At 47.8% G+C, this 19,702-nt stretch overlaps 1 protein-coding gene across 4 annotated transcripts in view; it reads right to left on the bottom strand.

The window, feature by feature from the left end:
* Positions 1–112: 112 nt before the first annotated feature.
* The window catches only part of MYH10 (myosin heavy chain 10), a 98,465-nt gene continuing 78,875 nt past the window's right edge, over positions 113–19,702 (bottom strand). For all 4 annotated transcript variants that reach the window (XM_050319516.1, XM_050319518.1, XM_050319517.1 and 1 more), the window contains 19 exons: positions 19,179–19,316; positions 18,584–18,707; positions 16,147–16,318; positions 15,072–15,284; positions 14,827–14,971; positions 13,741–13,947; positions 12,678–12,782; positions 11,489–11,641; positions 10,918–11,166; positions 10,174–10,386; positions 8,922–9,134; positions 7,557–7,718; positions 6,774–6,902; positions 5,734–5,822; positions 5,062–5,185; positions 4,767–4,975; positions 3,618–3,726; positions 3,178–3,350; positions 113–1,802 (listed from right to left, as the gene is read on the bottom strand). In XM_050319516.1, coding sequence (XP_050175473.1) covers positions 1,658–1,802; positions 3,178–3,350; positions 3,618–3,726; positions 4,767–4,975; positions 5,062–5,185; positions 5,734–5,822; positions 6,774–6,902; positions 7,557–7,718; positions 8,922–9,134; positions 10,174–10,386; positions 10,918–11,166; positions 11,489–11,641; positions 12,678–12,782; positions 13,741–13,947; positions 14,827–14,971; positions 15,072–15,284; positions 16,147–16,318; positions 18,584–18,707; positions 19,179–19,316 — 3,072 coding nt within the window. In that variant the 3' untranslated portion in view covers positions 113–1,657. The remainder of the gene's footprint in view (positions 1,803–3,177; positions 3,351–3,617; positions 3,727–4,766; positions 4,976–5,061; positions 5,186–5,733; positions 5,823–6,773; positions 6,903–7,556; positions 7,719–8,921; positions 9,135–10,173; positions 10,387–10,917; positions 11,167–11,488; positions 11,642–12,677; positions 12,783–13,740; positions 13,948–14,826; positions 14,972–15,071; positions 15,285–16,146; positions 16,319–18,583; positions 18,708–19,178; positions 19,317–19,702) is intronic.

Below are 19,702 nucleotides of genomic sequence, written 5' to 3'. Positions count from 1 at the left end.
TGTGGCATTTCAAAGGCTCAGCTCTGACCCAGCCGCTGATGCTGTATTGAGATCAAAACAAAAGGGAAAAAAAACCCCAAGCAAATAAAAGAGGAAGAAGGGAAAAGGCAGCTTCCAGTCATATCTTGTTTATTAAGGTCTATGCCAGCCTCGGGAGAGCTCTTCCAGTAAGTAAACAGAGCAGGCGGCCGCATCTAGAATGAATAAATTTATTGTCTTACAAAAATCATTGTCTAGAAATATGGGTATACAAGAAAACAAGATATTTGCAGTCAGACGCCTGGTGGTCAACAGCCAGTTTGATTAAAAATATCCAAACACACACAACAAAACCTTCGCGACAGATGTTAAAGCTTTGAACCAAAAAAAAAAGGGAAATCCATGGGTTTTGAGCATGTGGCAGAGGAAGTTTCCTAGTTAACACTGATTCATTGTCACTAATATCAATAATACCACTTGGACTAGAGAGGTACATGATATGAAGCACAGTCAAAATTAATACATTAAATCATTGTTATATAGGCAAATTATATATGTAACGTTGTCTTAGTACTGTAGTGTCTAAGGCACTTTCTGTAATGTCAGTTTTCAGCTATTTCAACAAAAAGAACGCTAACTACTCACTGTAATACTGCTCAAAATAAAAAAACAACAACAAAACAACAACGGAAAAAAAAAAAAAGGATTCACATCCACTGGCATGTTAACTCGTAGGCAGGCAGCATCCATCCATCCACCACGGGAGCCCCGGCCCCCACAAGCCCCCCTGGGCCCGCAGGACTCCCGGGGGGCTGCCAGGGGGTCCCAGAGCCTCCTGCACGTGCAGCCACTCGGCTCCACGGCCTGGCTCGGCCTCACGTTAATAAATTAGCTTTGCCTGTGTTGTGTGTTTAATTCCCACTGGTGTTCACATTAAAGGAGCCTGGATATCTACAGGGAGGGCTCTGGGCTCACGGGTCTGTACAGGGGGACGGGGACCCACCTGGGTGTGCCTGGACTGCATGAACACGAACGGATGGAGCAGGTGCTGAGAACACTTCAAATGGTATTGCAGGTTAAAAAAAATGGACACTACTCACTCATCCCTACACTTCCCTCTAACACTTCCCAAGGCCGATTCACAGTTCACTCACGGATTGTGTGCGGATCACAACGAGGAGGAGAAAAGAAAAGATAACGGGTGCGGTTTGGTCTTCACTGATCCGAGAGACTCAGCCCAGCCAGGGGCCGGCGAGCCCGGGAGCCTGGAAGGATGCTGGACACAAGGCATGCATAGCCACGGCAAAGGGGTCTGTCCCGGCCACCCACCCCGCTGGGAATGACGCTTCTGGATTGATAAAAAAAAGTTTCATCCTTCACATGATGCTTTTAGAAAATGGCTTTACAATGAGTTATCTGGAAAAAGAGATGCACTGAACAGAGACGATCCCGGTTGTTCGCTATATATAAAAAAAGCGGTTGTACCTATATCTGAAGCAGGGTACAGTGTGGTGAGGCTGGAGAGCCTTAAGACATGGTTGACCTATGATAAGGAGCCTTGTAGCACATGCCGACGGGTCGTAAGGCAGGTTTGGGGCCACAAGGCAGTTCTGTGGGCAGGACAGTCCTGTGCTCCTGCCGGCGGGGCTGGAGAGGTCTCTGCATGCAAAGGGGGGCTCTACTCGGTGGGGGCGGGCGGCGCCTCGTTCACGTCGCTGCCTTTGCTCTCGGCGTCGTCGTCCGACAGCTCCAGGGAGGCCCCTTCGATGTGCAGCTGCCGCCGCCCCGAGCGGCTCGAGGAGAAGGTGATGGGGCCCCCCCTCCTGCAAAGCAGACACGGATTGGGATTGCTGGGGGGCCCTGCCCGGCCCACAGAGTCATCCCAGAGAGGTTCAGGTTGGATGGGACCTCAAGGATCATCTCCTCCCACCCCCTGCCATGGGCAGGGACACCTTCCACTGAAGAATCCCAGGATATGCTGAGCTGGAAGGGACCCCCAAGGATCATCCAGTCCAACCCTCAGCCCTGCCCAGGCCCATCCCCAAGAGTCACCCCCTGTGCCCCAGAGGATCATCCAAACCCTCCTGCAGCTCTGGCAGCCTTGGGGCTGTGCCCACTGCCCTGGGGAGCCTGTTCAGTGCCCAACCAGCCTCTGGGGGAAGAACCTTTTGCTGAGATCCACCCTGAGCCTGCCCTGACACAGCTCCAGCCATTCCCTGGGGGCTGTCCCTGCTCCCCCCAGAGCAGAGCTCAGTCCTGCCCCTCCTCTGCCCCTGCCCAGGCAGTTGGAACTGCAGGGAGGTCTCCCCTCAGTCTCCTCTTCTCCAGCTGAACACACCAAGTGCCCTCAGTGTCCTCACACGGCTTCAAAACAAGGCTCTTCCCTAGCCCAGGTTGCTCCAAGCCCCGTCCAATCTGGCCTTGGACACTTTAAGGGATGGGGCAGCCACAGCTTCTTTGGGCAATCTGTGCCAGGGCCTCCCCACCCTTGCAGGGAAGGATTCTTTCCCAATATCCCACCTAACCCTGCCCTCTGGTAGTTTAAATCCATTGTCCTGTCACTCCAGGCCCTTCTCCAAAGTCCCTCTCCAGCTCTCTTGGAGCCCCTTCAGGTACTGAAAGGTCACAGTGAGGTCACCCTGGCAGCCCTCCCTGCTCAACCCCACAGGGATGTGGCAACTCAGCTCCAGGTCACCCAAAGGGAAAATTTCCACAGGAGTCTCAAACCTCTCCCCTGCCCCAGGAGCCAGCACAGTGTGCTCCACCACCTCTGGCATTCCTGCTTGGTTTATGCCATCACCTTAATTTTTCAAGTCTCAAATAATTTAAGATGCTGTCTCTGTAGGAGCACCAAGCACAGAACAAGCAATGAAGAGAGTGGGTTCTCTCAAAAACTCCAACAGCTCCTTAGTGAAGCTCAGCTCAGCTCAGCACCCTTGAGCCAGGCCTAGCAGTTCAGCCCCTCTGTGCCTCCTGACACAGCCTGTGAGCTGCAGCTGCCTCAGCCCTGCTGCCTCCCCCTGTCCCTGACACACCCCCTGATCCCAAAGACCTGCTCTCAAAGGAACTGCTGTGACACTCCCAGGACAGACAGGATCGGTACCAGCCACTGGAGAAGCACAGCTGAGCCACCTCCTCTGTCACAAGGATGAGCCTGTGGGCTCCCAAGGGCTGGGATGACTCCCTGCTGGCACTCACCTTAGCCTGTTTTTGAGGGTGCTGACCTCCCTGCTCAGCCCCTCGTTGGCCTCCGTGGCATCGTCCAGCTCCCGCTGCAGTTTGCGCCGGGACGCGTTGGCCCGAGTGGCCTCCTCCTCCGCCTCCTCCAGCTGCCTCTTGAGCTGCTTCATCCTGGCGTTGGCCTTTTCCATCTGAAACACCAAGCCAAGTACTTGGGATCCCAGCAGAAAGCTGCCCCCAATGAGCCATCACCACCCCAGCTGGGGCTGCACCACCGGCCTCGCTGCAGGCTCAGCCTGGACCCCCGGAACGCCGCGGAGCTCCCGGGCCTGGCTCGGTCACCACGGCAGATCCCCTCAGATATTTTCATTACACTTCTTCACAAGCCCCTCCTACCCAAAGGAGGTGTTATTGGCCTGTTCAGAGGAACAGCCCCCAGAGCTGAGCCCCCCACCCACCTGCTCCTTGTACTGGTCGGCGTGGCGACGCTCGTCCTCCACCTGCATGAACACCTCCTTCAGCTTCTTCTCCGTGCGCCGCACCAGTTTGTTGGCAGCTGCTCTCTCCCTGGAATAACCAAAAGCCATCAGCACCTGAAGGCTGGGAATACAAGATCTGTCCTTCCTGAAGGCTCTCGTTGTGTAACTGGTACCAGAGTCCTCTGAACGTGCCCGGCACCAGCAGTGGGATGGAGTCAGTGCTGGTGTGCCAGGGACTGGCTGGGATTGTACAATGTTAAGGATTTAGAATGGACTATAAAGATCATTTAAACCCAAGACCCCCTGCCATGGGCAGGGGCACCTTCCCCTAGACCAGGTTCTTCAAGGCCTTATCGAACTCGGTTTTGAACATGTCCAGGAATGGGGCAGCCACAGCTTCTCTGGGCAACCTGTGCCAGAGCCTGCCCACCCTCACAGTGAAACATTTCTTCTTAGTATCTCCCCTAAATTTCCCCTTTCAATCTGTACCCATTACTCCTGCAGCTCTCAGAGCACAAAGCCTTAGCCCTGGGGTGATGTGTGCATGGAAAGAGGGCTCAGAGGGTGCCTTCACAAGGAGATTGGACAGAGCAACTTTAAAGTTGCTGCTAAGCACTAACATGGTTCTGCTGCAGAGCCCAGAGCATAGAAAGAACACAGGTGGTGGTAGGACAGCCCCCACCTACAGATTCGGGGAGGAGCCAGCTAAAAAAAATTTAATTTTGAGAATGAGGATTGCAAGGATGGATAATTCCCTGCAGAAAGATTTCTGGAGAGCAGAGGATTCATCTCAACTCAAACTGGCCCACCTAAGCTGTTCCTCTGACCAAGAGACCAGGGGTCCCAAGGGGACATTTCGTCTCCTCTCAAGTAATTGCTGCAGCACCCTGTGGCTCCTGGGACATCACTCAACATGTCCCAGAGTTCATTCAGCTGTTAGGAAGCAAATTGATTCTGAAACTTTCAAGCCCAGTTATTTTACAGCTGCCTCGTTAAGGTGTGTCCCCTAAGCAGCAGTTTCCAGACAATAAACCTGTGCTCTGAGTTCACATCTCAGTCCTACAGAAAGCTCAGGCATGGAAGTCTCAGGCATTAAACGGACACAGGTAACCAGATTTCATCCCTTACTTGGCTTCCTGCTCAAGCTGCTCTTCGAGCTGTGCAATCTTGGCTTCTAGGGTGGAAATCGTTGCCTTGAATTTGGACTTCACGGAGCCCTCCAGTTCCTGCAGCTTGGCCTTCAGCTCCTTGTTCTGCCTCTCCAGCTGCTGCCGGGCGTTCTCGCTCTTCTGGGCCGCGCTGCGCTCCCCGGCCAGCTCCGAGTTGAGCGTGTCCACCTCGGAGGGGAACACAGGGTCACTCCGTGCCACCCAGAGCCCCCCCCGAGCTGCTCACCAGCCCCACGGTGCCACCCCAGGCTCACCTGCAGCGTGGTCTTTCGGAAGCGCTCGTTGAGCAGCTCCATGTTGCTCTGCTCCTCCTCCAGCTCCTCCTCCAGCTGAGCAATCCGAGCTTCCAGCCGGCGCTTCTCGTCCAGCAGCGCCGACCTGGAGAGGGGAGGGGGGTCAGGATGTGTCCAGAGCCAACAGAGCTACTGGGCAGTTTATTTAGAATTGTGGAATCTCCTCAGTTGGAAGGACCCAACAAGGATCATCCAGTCCAACTCCTGGCCCTGCATGGACACCCCAACAATCCCACCTTGTCCATTGTCCAAACCCTCCTGCAGCTCTGGCAGCCTTGGGGCTGTGCCCACTGCCCTGGGGAGCCTGTTCAGTGCCCAACCAGCCTCTGGGGGAAGGACCTTTTGCTGAGATCCACCCTGAGCCTGCCCTGACACAGCTCCAGCCATTCCCTGGGGGCTGTCCCTGCTCACACAGAGCAGAGCTCAGTGTTGTCCCTCCCCAGGAATCTGGAGGCCGCTCTGAGGGTTCCCCTCACTTCTGATACTTCAGACACAAATCGTCAGGAGCAGCAATTGTGTCAGTATCTCTCTTCATCACAACAAGGAGCTTTTATCATGCAGCCTGACAGTGCAGCACTTGTGAGCCCTCAGAGCAGGGCTGCTGTTCCTGCAGCTCTGCAGTTGCTGACTCACTTTCCTGAAGCGCTGTTCGCAATCTCATCCGCCAGCTCGTCCCTCTCCTGTTCCGCGTGACGACGGGCTCGCTCGGAGGCAGCAAACTCCTGGGAAGGGTTAGGAAAACATCCATTACAGCCTCAGGAATCTCAAAACTTCTGCAAACCATTCAGCCTTATAATAACTTCCAGGAGGTGCTGTGAAGTGGGATATCCCTGAGGGATTTTAATGGATAAGCAGAAGCAACAGCTGCAGAAGTCAGGACACACCAGCTTGACATTCCAAGCCCCTCAATGCCATCTGACTGCAGTGGAGTTACTTCTCCCCATCCCTGAAATGTTCCCCATACAAAGCAAAGGAAAAAAAAAATCTGTGGAGATCAGATTCAAGCCCTCAGCAGCAGGAAAAACCATCCTGGCAATGCTCTAACAGACACATTCAGTGTAAAGGGGGCATAAATTAACAAATGGTTTAGGATCTTATCGAGCACACAGCAAGAATACAAGGAAAGAGTAAAAACCAAAAAAGCTTCAGCACAATAGTATAAACAGCAGTGAACTTCATATTATAAATCTGCATCAAGTGGCAGAAACACCCAAGCATTTGCTAAGAAGGACAATTAAATGCCTGACTGATTGTCTGAAGGCCACAAAGCCCGCCTGGAGAAGCTCCAGCCAGTGGTGGGTTGTCTCAAACAGACCCCAGTGTAAGTGTAGTGAGTTTGGGCAACTACTTCAAGCTTTCACCTGTAGCTAATTTAGACAAAAGAGAGGCACAAGGCAACCCTGCTGCTGTCTGACCTTGGGGCAGACCAGGGAGAGAAATGGGAGATCAGAGAGATCTGGAGCTCTGCAGAAATTGCCAGCAGGAAGGGCAAACATGGCTGTGAGAGAAAGGGATTAGAACCTGAGAGGGCAGAGGGATAAACCTCCACATACTCAAATGGTCCACTGAGATACTCCTGGCCCATTTCTCTGTCCAACTCACTAGACTGATTTTTACTTTTTTTTACTCTCTGATCTAGCAAGAAAAACAAATCTCTTGGATTTCAAGCTCACCTCTTGGAGTTGGAGTATTTCTGCTTCAAGACCTTTGAGCTTCTTTTCACTCTCTTTGGACTGGGCAAAGATCTCATCCCTGGATGCACGGGCCTCTTCTAGCTCCCGCTGGTAGTCCTTCATCTGAGCCTGCAGTTGGAAAGCAGGGTAAGGAAAAGCCATGCTGCACTAGGACAATCACAACATCTATCAGCAGCTCTGAAGCATTCCAGCCTTCAAGATATAAGGTCTTGCTCTCAAAGTGGCTTCATTCCACTTGAATGCATTTCCAGTTCTTCTGTTCACAGGAAAACTTCATTTTCTCATCTTTCCATCCCTCAATTCCTTGCCAGAAATATCACATTCTTAAGACTTCACCTCACATCACTTCACCACAGAATCAGAGTGGAATCTTAGAATGGCCTGGGCTGAAATGGACCTCAAAGCCCATCCAGTGCCACCCCCTGCCATGGGCAGGGACACCTTCCACCAGCCCAGGTTGCTCCAAGCCCCGCCCAACCTGGTCTTGGACACTTCCAGGGATGTGAAAAGTGTTTCTGCCTGTGGCCAGAGGGGTTTGGAACAAGATGAGCAATAAGGTCCCTTCCAACCCAAACCATTCAGTGATTCTATAAAGGGATGAGAGGAGTTTTGAGCAGGGGATATCTGTGTCCAGACACCCTCTGACACATCAGTGGAGTCCAATTCTCCTTTTGCCTTCAAGCTCCAGACGCACTGAATGAAAAGCAACACCCCGGGCCATGTCCCAGGACAGGAAACAGCTCCATTATCCACTGTGCCCACCTGGAGCTTCCTCAGCTGTTTGATGGCTTCATCCCGAGCCTTGTTTGCAGCCTCAATCTGCCCTTCCAGGTCCTTCAGATCCATCTCCATTTTCTTCTTGGCAGCCACCGCCAGCGCCCGCTGCTTGCGCTCATCCTCCAGCTCCGCCTCCAGCTCCCGCACCTGTGGGAACACAGCAGGGCACAGGCTCAGTCCTGCAGCAGCAAACAACCCCAAACCAGGGGCTGGTGACTCCAAAGGGCCTCCACAGAGCAGGGCTAACACATGGGGAAAAGGCTATGGAAGGCACTGCAGATGGCAAGACCAAATCCCCAAACTGGAAGCAGAGATGTCTGAAGGGGCCAAATGGAAAACCAAAGGTAAAACTCGGTGTTCTGAAGTGTGTCCATCCCAGCCCCTTGCCCAGCACACCCACTAACCATCAGGGATGGCTCTAGGGAAGATGCCACTAATTCTGATGGAAAATAAAATGTAAAATCACCTTATTTTCTCAAGAAAACAATAAAACCATTCCCTTTGAACAGCTCTGCTACTGGCATTTATTCACCAACAACTTTTCCCAAAACAAAAGTGTGTGTAGGCAGCAAGTGAACACAGACTGAGCCAAATCTATACAAAAATAAACCAGGTTACCAACATGAAAGAATATATTTTGTTTTGAAGGCAATCTCCCTCCTTGTGCAGGGTCAGGAGCTCTTGTCCAGTGCAGGATAAAAGCAACTGTGCATTGCAGTGAAAATGCTTCAAAAGCTCTCCAGGCAATGTTTATACCCCTATATTGGTGATTCTCAGTCATTGCATGTTTTTGTTTTATTGTGATAAATCTTGAAATATTGTGTGTTTTATTCCTCAACACTCAATGTCAATTTAGAACTATTTTCTCTTCCAAGCATGACATTCTAAAGTCATTTCTTGAGTCTCTTCTGGCCTGCTCTGTGTTTTTAGAATTCTCAAGTCTAGCAAACCTGGAAGCTCTGCCACAATTTTCATTTAGGAGACTGTTCACTTAATTACAGTTTTTGAGTCTATCTCGGCATCCATGGATTCGTTCCTGGACATCAGAGGACTGGCTTGAAAGTGCAAATAACATACCCTTGTCCTTGAAATACACCCAGACAGCAACAGCCAAACCTCTGCCTGCCTGGGGAGGGGTTTTGGAGGCCACCAGCAGCAGCCTGACACAAGGAGTGGTCAACCCTCAGCAAGAACTATTCTATGGTTTGTTAAGATCAGGGCTTGGGATTTCTTAAAGGATGGAATCTTTAAGCAAAGAGTTTTTTTTTTCTGGTAGCACAGAAGGCACAGAGCTGTGGCAAAAGACCCTCACCCCCCTCTGCCCATGAAGCACAAGTAAAACAGACGTACTTGTTTCACCAGCATCCTCTTCTTCTCTTCATTCTGCTCATCTCTGGCTTGCAGATCTCTGTCAAACTGGGCTTTCATAGCTTGCATGTTCACCTCCAAACGCAGCTTGGCATCTTCTGTGGCCTGCAGTTCATCTTCCAGTTCCTCAAGCTGAGTCCTCATCTCTTCCACCTGTTGCTCCAAGGTTCTCTTTGACTTCTCCAGCTCATGGACCTAAGCCACAAACACTGGTCAGACCCTCTCCTTCAGGTACCTCAAATCAGCAATTTCTAACAGCAGAACAAGTCACTGTATGAACTCAGTGCAGTGTGTGATGCTCTAGGCTGGGCAATGAATCAGAACAGGCAGAGCAGCATCTCTAAGTCTGTATCAGAGAACCCAAGAAACATCTGTGCAGGTGAACTGTGCAGTGCCACAGAAAGAGTAGTGAATAAAAGTAAGCCAGGCAAGCCCTTAACTCCAGTGCAGGTGCCACCAGCCACTGTGGGCAGCGGCCAGGCTTGCTGTGCAGCACTGATGAGGCTGGTGGAGCAGGAACCTGACCTGAGCCACTTGCACCTGAGCTCAGCTCGCACCATCAGGCAAGGCTTTACCACTGAACGGTGTCTGGGGTGAAGCAGAGGCCTCACTCACACCCAGTGCTGTCTCAGTGCACGCTCACCCCCCTTACCCAGGCCTGTTAGAAGTGTAAATCTGGTTCCTGGAGGAGACAGTGCTGTGGGGCTGTAACAGGGGGAGGGGAGCTAAGGCTCTCAGCGAAGGTCAGGCCATCTTTGCTGCCCCAGTGGAAGGAGGGAGGACACTGAAGGGTCAGCTCTGTCCTGCCTTTGATTCAACCACGGCTTGGAACTCAGCTTGACCAAAGGTAACAGAAATCCTCATTATCCCTCACTAACTTATGAAAAAATACACCCACCAAGATGAAAATGATGAAGGGGCTGCCCCTCCATCTGTGACAGCAGCAACCTGTAACCAGTTATGTTTGGCCCCAGTCCCACCTCCATTGCTGCAAAAGTGTAAAACTCACATTTGGAATCCTTCATGCAGAGGGTGAGAATACAACTCTGGAAGAGGCCTGATGCTAATAAGGATCACCCCCTTACTCTGAGCATTAATTCCTCAGCATTTTGGGTCACAAGTCACCTTGGGAATGACTATCCTTGTGCCACACACACTTCCCCAGCCAGGGAGGTTTCCCGTGTTGTTCCCAGCATGAGGTTTATAACAAAACAGGGTGTGCAAACATACTCACATTTTTGCCCACATCATCTTTAGAGCTCATTAAATCTTCCATATCTGCACGCAGCTGCTTGTTCTGTCTTTCAAACTCTTCCTTGGCTTCCAGGGCTTCCTCCAAGGCCCGAGCCAGAGACAGTGCCTTGGTTTCCTTCTCCCTCGCTTCTGCCTCAGCACGATCCCTTTCCTCAGCATATCTGGCAGAAATGTTCTTTTCTTCTGCCAGCATCTGAACAGAAGAAACAATTAATCCATCTCTTAAGCTCTGTGATCAGGTCCTTCCTGCCTCAGGTGTTTTATTCAGTTAGTGGCTAATGCTCTAAGTTTAACTGGCCTCCAGAAGCTGTCTAGTCTCTCAGTCTTGATCTAAGTGCCAGTAAGAAAACAGCTACAGCTACTCTGAGATGAGAGGAGGAGAGCAAGCTAGTAATAAGTTTCATATTATTTCCATCTTTCAGTCTTCAGATCCTTTCTTAGTCTGTCTTAAGGGATTATAATAATACTCAAAAGGATTTGTTCCAAAATAATTTCTTTTTTGTACAGGAAGAGCTTATTACTTGATCTAACAAGTCTCAGAGATGGTGTTTAGCTCACTGAAACTGGAAGTGAGAAGTTCCTCTTAACAAAGGCCAACTCCTCACCAAAGATTTATCAATCACCACAGCAGTCAGACCCTTCTTTGTACAAGGCTCAGTGACAATCAAAACAAGATGCCACTTAAAAATTGTGGAAAGCAGCAAGATGGCAGGAACTGGAGTACCTGATCAAACTTCTTCTGCTTTTTCTCCAGGTTAGAGACAATCTGGCGCTGATGATCCAGATCCACCATCAAGTCATCCAGCTCCTGCTGCAAGCGGTTCTTTGTCTTCTCCAGTTTGTCATAAGCCAGTGCCTTCTCCTCCAGGCGCTGGCTTAAGGACTCCATGTCCTTCAGCAGCTTCTTCTTCATTTCCTCCAAGCCTTCAATGGTTCCCAAGTCATCGTCTACCTTTTTCTTGGCATCGGCCAACTGAAATTTAACACAAGAGAGGAACGTCCCTCAGTGCATCACAAGAGGGAGAGAAAGGCACGGGGTCCAAAGTGCAGAACCAGGAACAGATGTCACTGGAAGCTGAAGGAACACAAAAACTGGGAGCAGGGCAAAGTCCTGCCCGCTGCAGGTCATCCTACTCGTTACTGCAAGGGAGAAAGACCACAGGGTATTTTATTCCCAAATGTGGTCTGGCACATGTGTGAGTTACATGATGTGCTTCCTGAAGGTGTGGGACACCAACTCATCTCACCTGGGGCGTGCAGGCCTTACACAAGTCCTGCCACTCACAGCAGCTCACCTGTGACTGCAAGGCCAGCATCTGTTTCTCCAAGTTCTTTCTGGCCTCTTCCTCCTCTTCCTGCTGCTCTTGCAGGTTGTTCTTCTCCTCTTCCAGCTGCCTTATCCTGCTGCTGAGGTTGAGTTTCTGGCGTGTTTCCTCCTGAAGCAGCTCCTGGAACACAGGCACAGTCAGAGTTCAGCCTGTTCACAGTGTGGTAACTGTGGCAGGAGCTGGCACCTGAAACCTCCAGGTTTGATTATTTTTCTCCCAGATTTTGGTACAAGAACAAGCTTATGAAGACATCTGTAATCTGGGTTTTCAAAAAGACACCGATCATTCATTTGGGGCACACTGAAACCTTTATAAAGCATATTTCTGACCAGGGAATCCGTGCCAGGGGCTGTGCTATAAATTAATTTTTCTGTCTTTAAAAGGACAAGCACAGAAAGCACCTTCAGACAAGCATATAGACCCTCTGTTTTAAAACACCTGGGAAGAACATATAGCAGCAAATCCTGCAGTGGTAGCATGCTTCCAAGTTTTTCTGCTTTGTTTAAATATAAAGGTCAGTTTACAGGCAGCTGTAACATGGCAGTGAAAACTTTTGCCATAGCAAAAATTAATGGAAGGTGTAACCACATCCCATCCCCTGTCCCCCATCCTGCTCCTTGTAAACCTCTCCAATTGTGATTAACAATATTCAGGAGTTTTGTAGTTAAGTGGCCACTTTTATAGAGGGAAAACAGAGTATATAGAAGTGATAAATACCTGCAGAAAGCTGATTTTTTAAAAATTCAGAACCAAAACCTGACAGTTTGAACTTAAAACAGTAAGAACTTCTACCCTGTATAAGACCCAGGGTATTGTTCCTCATGTCTTCCATATACCCCAAGAATATTATTGACATTAATATTCTACTTGGAAAGGGGTTTTTTATTTGTTTCTTGTCTCCCACACAGACTTAGATATAAAAGAGAAATTGAAAGGCTACCAGCTATCAGGGAGTGAAGTCTAGATAATGAAAAACTGGTTCCACGTGTAGCTGAGCCATCATTATACATCACTTTTCACTGGACTTGACAAGAAATGCAGCTTCTACCCCAGGGACTTTCCAAACCGTGAATGAAAATGTATTTTCTGTTGGCAGGCAGCATCTCCTTGAGGAACAAAGCTCCAGTGCCAAGTTCAAGCTCTGCTGAACACACACCTGCGTATCCTGAAGCTGAGATTCCAAACTGGCAGCATCCTTGGCAAACTTGATGCCTTTCTTCTCTGCTTCCTCCAGGAGACTGGAGACATTATCCAGCTCATTCTGCAAAGCAAGCAGTGTAAAGGTAAGGGGTGAGCACTGCCTCAAAGCCCACTGGGAGCTGGAACTGCAGAACACAAAACCTCAACAAATTCCAGGTATGGCAAGACAACAACAGATCCCAAAACAGAGAGAGAACCAGCTAAAAATACTGAAGTCTGGCCAGAAACTTCAAGTTGAATGTCAGTCCTGAACTGATACCACAAAACAAGTCTTATCTTATTAGGTTCAGCTACTTAGCACAGCACATTCTGATACCTGCATTCATACTTCAAGGCTATTTTTAATTCTAGGTCCATATATTTTATGAAATCATTAATCCAGGGATTACCAGGGTGGCAGCAAGAGAAAAGGTTACTGCCAGGTGCCAAGTCTTAGTATTTTAGGCTATGCTACTCTTATATACAGTGAGATACAGCCTGAAACCTTCCTCCAAAGAGAACTGGGCCATTCTCCTTTTGAAGTACTTTAGCTGGATTTACCTAAAGTACACACTGCTGGGTTTAAATGTCAGCCATGGCTCAACTTTGCCTGTTTTCTCCATTTCCCAGGAAACTGGGCCTGTCCTTGCAATCCCTACCTGTCAAGCTCCCACCTCTGAAGCACAAAAGCAAACTTGTGGCCACCATCAATCATTTTTGGTTATACCTATGGAAAAGCTCAGCCTAATCTACTCAATTCCACAAGCAAAGAACTTGCAGGCCAGCTGTCAGCAGCTGGGCTTCCTACAGGAGTTGCTCTCTGGGGTGGAAGCCATTTAAAAGCCACTTTAACTCTCACACAGCCCAGCAAGTTCAGGATTAACATCACAGTTTGTTCAGCTCTCTCCACCTGAGGTACATCACCACTTTGAGGCCCCTCTAGTCTGAGGTGACCTGCCATGTCCCCTGCAGGCCATTTCTGCACATGGCTACAGCTTTTAGCTTCCTGCCCATTTTGCAGCAGTTCAGGACTTCCTTACCTGCAGCTTGTTGGCTTTCTCCGCCAGCTCCACCCTGAGCCTCTCCCCTTCTGTGACCTTTGCAGTCAGCTCCTGGACCTGAGCATCGAGTTTCTTCCTCTTGTGTTCAGACTCTGCCTTGACCTGCTGCAGCACCTTCACTTCACAGGCCAGCTCCTTGTTGTCGGACTCGAGGCCTTGCTTGTTTTTTTCGAGGTTTGCTTTGAACTGGGAAAGACAAAAGAGATTCAATCCTCTGCTACAGGTGGCTATTTCCTGCTACAAACTGTTCTGCAAATCAGGTTTGCAAGTTCAGAGATAAATTAAGTGCTCAGCAAGTTGTAAGCAGAGGGAGTGTTTAAAATGCTGCCATGGAACATTCTGTGTGTGTGTCAGCCCAGGATGAGTTAATGCAAGTTATTCTGCTCTCACACATCACAGGTACCAGGGAGGACCAGGAGATACAAGATGGGATTTCAGTGCTGTAAAATGACTGTTTTAGCAGCACTGTAAGTGGGAAGGAATGTGCCTATTACCAGCTCAGCATGGCTCATCTCACAGAAATAAAAGGGAAGATATGAACCAAAGCTGCCCTGATTTGAGTAGGCAGAGCAGCCTGGAAGTGCAGAACAAAGCACTTCTCAGCACTGCACTGACATTTGTCAAAAAGCTTTTTTAAAAAGCAGTAACTGGCATAAGGGATGTTAAAGTGTGATTCTTACTATATCCCCAGAACTGACATCATCTTGTCACAGGACCCTTTGTTCAGATTGCAGGGTGTTTTTCCATTTTTTTGTGCTCTCATTGAGAACATTTAATGAATAAGGAGCAGAAGACATGCATGAGATCTTCAGGTGAATAAAGCTGGTGAAAAGCAGAGTTTAACTGCTACATTTCTCAGTTTAAAATACTAATGAAGCTTGTGAAATATTCCCAACATAAATAATATTATTACAGGATATGAATTGTCCACATACATCTGTGAATGACCCAGACTATAATTTCACAAACTAGACACAACTCAGCTCTGCAGGTAGCATGGAAGGGACCACACCACCTTTGGTACTTATAAAAACTCCTAAAGCAGAAAATTCCTTTTCTTCTCACCCTTTTGGCCTGTTCCAGTTGCTCAGAGAGCTCTTCCAGGGCAGTGGCATGCCTCTGCCTGATCTCCTGGATCTGTGCTTCGTGGTTTTTGGTTTCCTCTTCAATTGCTTTCTTCAGTTCAGCCACCTCCTGCTCACGTTTTGTCCTAGAGGAAGCACCAAGGGTTAGCAAAAAACTCAGCCTTTCAGTCCTTTTTTTAAAGATGAATTTCAGTGGTGCCTTCTTACACAGACATGTGCTCCTACCTCAGCTCCTGCTGTGCTGCAGTGGTATCCAAAGTATCTTCCAGTTCAGTTTTTAAAGCCTCCAACTCTTCACTTAAATCTCTTTTCTGCTTTTCTGCCTTGTTACGTGAGGCCTTCTCAGACTCCAGGTCCTCCTGCAGTTCTGCAATTTGGGCCTGCAACTCTCTTATCACTTTCAGTGCATTGTTCTTCTGAACTGCTTCTTCATCACCTCTGGTAAATAGTAGCCCAACAATTAATGCTATTTCACCTGCTCTCAGAACAATCTATTTAAATTATCTGCATAAACGAGATCTTAAATTTTCCATTAGAATAAAACAGACCTTCTAAAAAATGCCAGAATGATGTGGGTTAAGGGACCTTAAAGATCATCAAACTCCAATGCACCCCCCTCCATGGGCAAGGACACCTTCCACCAGCCCAGGTTGCTCCAAGCCCTGTCCAACCTGGCCTTGGACACTTCCAGGGATAGGTAATAGATATGGTAGATAAAATCCCACTCTCAAGCACAATGCTGCAGGTTACAGGTGCATTCTCAGAATGATCAAGCTTTAGTTTACACTCAAATGTTCCAGTTTTGTAGATCTCAACACTGTCCCAAAAATGTTCCACCTGTACAATTTTCTCTTCCCACAAAACTGCCAACCTCAAAAAAAAAGATGTTTAGCTCACATCATAACATGTGACTGCAGCACCACCCCAGAAATGCAGATAAAGCCTGTCCTGCTAAATGTCTGACAGAACTCTCTTAAAGGAAGACACACTAAGAACTGCACGTTTTTCTCCTCCTAAGGCTGAATTCTGTGAGACTAAAAAGCTTCCAGAGCCCAAAAACTGTTTTACACTGGGGTGAAACTTCTGGGGAGGTTTTTTTGCAGCTCTGCAGAGCAAGGATGCTGAGAGAGCACTGAATTCCTTTATTTGGCTCTGTCTACTCACAGCACAGGTGCCCAGAGATGCTCCAGCACGAATGAGAACTGGCTCCTGGGCCAACATTCCCAGTTCCAACGTGCAGCCAAGCAAGTTTTGGTTCAAAGCAGATTTTTCCCCCCAGTTGTGCAGCCCCTGCCCTGACCTGGCCAGAGCAGCCTGCAGCTCCTCCTCTTTCTTGGCCAGCTGGATCTTCAGCTCCTCAATCTGGGCTTGCAGCTCTGCTATTTGGTCCTGCAGGTCTGTTGTTTCACCATCCAGTTTTCTTTTAGCTTTTTCTAACTCCTGGCGGGTCTTCTCCTCCTTTTTTAAGCGCTCTGAGGAAGCAAAGGATGATTATTGATAAATAATTTTTTTCTCCTGTCACCCTCAGAAGGTTTGGGGGCAGGGCCATGGGGTGGCAGGAAGGGTGGGAAGTTTATTTTATGCTGTCTCAATTCTTTCTCCAGGCCGAGAAAAATGAAACACAGAACTGTGTGATTGAGTCAAAAAGTCAAGGAAAAGCCTGAGAATGGACAAAAAAAATTTGAGATGATGGAACAGAAACATAACCTCATCTTGGTAGGAAAGGAGCAGGATCTAACAGAGCAGTTGTCAGGCCAGATAATCACAGACATCAACATTCAAAGATGAAGATAAACTATGGGCTGGGAAAAAAATGGCTTTGGAAGAGCTAGGCCAGACTCCAAAAGGTCTTCTGGAAAAGAGTACAGCTTAAAGAAAACTTGGCTAAACCATTTTTCCAAGTGTTTGTGCCACTAACTCACATCCCAGGGATATTTAGCAAGACTCTGCAACCCCAGGAGCTTCCTCTCAGTAATTTCCTCGCGTGGCCAAGACACTCCTGCCCTGAGGAATTCCTTGTGAAAACCCAAGTGCCATCCAGCACCTTCAGCTGACCTGCCTGGTGTCTGATTGAGACAATTCCTGGCTGAATTGTTCATAGTCACCTAACGAGCAGGGATGGAAGAGATTTAAGTCCCAGGAAGGTTTTGCTCAGCAGAGCATTAACGTAATTCTAAATGCAGTGGCATAAACTGGAGTTATTACACTTGTTTGACACTTTGTGGATCCCCAGTGCAGAGATTTCTCTCACACCCTTCCTAAGCCCGCTACTGGATCAGGATCATGGTCAAGAATCACCTCTTAACAGCCACCCAGGGCTATTTGGGATTTTCCAGACACCCTAAAGTAACACTGTTCTTCTCCAAACAGTTTCTCATTCCAAAAAAAGAGCACTTTTCCCTCTGTTTTTCCATTTTGTTCCCGGTCAGTGACAGTTGGAGCAGTGTCACAAGACCCAATTTTGTAACTGAGAAAGTTCCTAGCAAACTGAATTAATTTTTTTTTCCCCAAATATCACTGCCTAGCAGTGCCAAGACTCCAGCAGAGAGACCTTAATAGCTTCTTGAACCATCTCCAAGTGTAAATATCATTTTACTGGGCCTTACTAGCCAAGAAATTGCATGCCTTATATTTAAGCTCTAATTTCCATTTCTAAGGTCATCAGTCTTGGAATGGCACAGTAACCAAACACATCTGTCAGGTCTCTAGTCCTGATTTAAGCACGAGCTACTCAAGCATTATTTTCCAGTGAGTAAAGCTTACTTAGACCCATCTTAAGGTCTCTGAATACAACTGTTAAAGACAAAGTACATCAGTCACTTACTACCCCTATCAGTCCAATACTTTCCTATACTGATAAGGCTTTGCTGTTCTTCCATAAGCACATCAGCTTTAAAATATGCAGCAAGACAGGCCATAACACACAAAGTGCAAAAACTATTTCCAAATTAGGGCACAGAGAGCAACTTTGCTTTATATTTTGCAACTTTGACTTGGCAGTTCGTTAACGTTGCAAAATGTCTATTTACAACAATAAGCAATTTGAAAAAGAAACAACATAAAATGAAGAAAGGTTACACATGGGGCAGGTCTAGCCTGTGACAACACAGGCAAAACAATAAGAAATAAATGGATGAAGAAATGGAACTCTTTTAGAGAGAATCACAGAGCGGTTTGGGTTGGAAGGGACCTTAAAGCTCATCTTGTTCCAACCCCCTACCATGGGCAGGGACACCTTCCACTAGATCAGGCTGCTCAATGATAAAATAAATAATTTATAGAAGTATAATGCAGATAAACCATTAAGAAAAGCAAAAAAATGGAGACTTGCTTGTTAAAAAAAATAAAATATGGGTAAGTCTAATGAATCCTGCTGCCCTTCTTCCAGAAATACATGGCTCTGAAAAGTGAAGCAACTTCCCAAGATGTTTTACCTCAGTCCTAAAGGATGCAGGGAACAACAGGGATTTCTAAATTTCTCTGTAAATGAAATGGATTCTCAAAAACAAAAACCTGACAAGTTCAACAGGAGAAAGACTGAGCAGCCAGATGCCACATGTCTTACAGAAGACACAAATTTCCTCCAAGAATTGGCTCCAAATACCAGCTGTGAGGTATCTGCAGATACAGCTCTGCTTCCCAGAGCGGAGCAGACACTGCAGACGTCGTCCCAGGGGATCCATCCCTTCCTGGCACAATGGCCAGGCTGTTAACAGGCAAAGCCAGGCAGAACCAACCTTCCAAATCAGTGATCATCATCTCCTGCTTGTTCTTGAGTTTGGCCAAGTTTTTGGCCTTTTCTTCTTCTTCAGCCAGCTGAGAAGAACATTCAGCAATTCGATCCTCCATCAGCTTCTTTTCCTGGTTGGGAGGAAGGGGAAGAACAACTTGTAAAACATCACCTGAAGAGGCCCTGAGCATACAAAACCAACAGAGAGGTCTCTTGCAGCACATACAGATTTCATTCCAAGTGATTATCAATATTAAAGATTGAGTGGAATTGTTTAGAAACACAAACATTTGTGTTCCAAGAGAGACCTGGAATTTAACTCATGGCAGGCCTGGTTTTACGACAGCTTTTGGAAACCTGTTTGCAAAGAAAAATGGCAGCTGTGATAGTTTCCAGCTCTTGGATTTGGAAGAATCACGAAACTGGAAAGAGTGCATGACAAATAATTCCCTTGGGAATGTCAGTTCAAGTGAATCTCCAGTGTCCACAAGTCTTCAGGTGCATCCTTTACAGATAATGTCACAACAGGCTCCAACTGAGAGCAGGCACCTGGCACCACCATTCCCTGTGTGCAGTCTCTCCACCATGCACAGCGGTCTCACCTTCAAAAATTTGGAATTTTGGTCCTCCAGCAGTAGGATCTCCTCCTCCATCTTCTTGATCTTTGCCTCAGCTGTCACTTTTTCAAGCTGCAACTTCTGTCGAGCTCCCTCCTCCTCATCAAGCTGTTCCTCCAGATCCTGGGAAGAAAGGCAACAGCATCTGTGCATTATCCATATGGTAGCTTTTTTTTGTTTTGGTTTTTTTAAACTTAGTGACAAAGATGAATTATTTTAAAAAGCCACCTGCCCAACCACACACTAAAACCACATTTGCTTTGTTAGATTCATTTGCAGTATCGATGATCTGGGAATGAAATTAAAGGTCCTGTGATACACATGGAATTTTTTATGCTCTGTATTTCAGCTTTGACTGAAATGTGCTGTCTAGGAAACACACGCCCATTTCAACAGCCTTTCACCTTTTTAATTCCAATTATAAAATGTTAAAAATGTAATTAATGACAAGTATTTTAAGAGACAGGTAAGTTCTCAGGTACTCCCTTTTTCAGAGACCCTGTTATTCA

Source organism: Myiozetetes cayanensis, unplaced genomic scaffold (assembly GCF_022539395.1).
Source record: "Myiozetetes cayanensis isolate MyiCay16 unplaced genomic scaffold, myiCay2020 scf22, whole genome shotgun sequence".
In the NCBI taxonomy this organism is placed as follows: domain Eukaryota; kingdom Metazoa; phylum Chordata; class Aves; order Passeriformes; family Tyrannidae; genus Myiozetetes; species Myiozetetes cayanensis.
The sequence above is the reverse complement of the archived record's forward strand: the minus strand, read 5'-3'. Positions and strand labels throughout refer to the sequence as shown.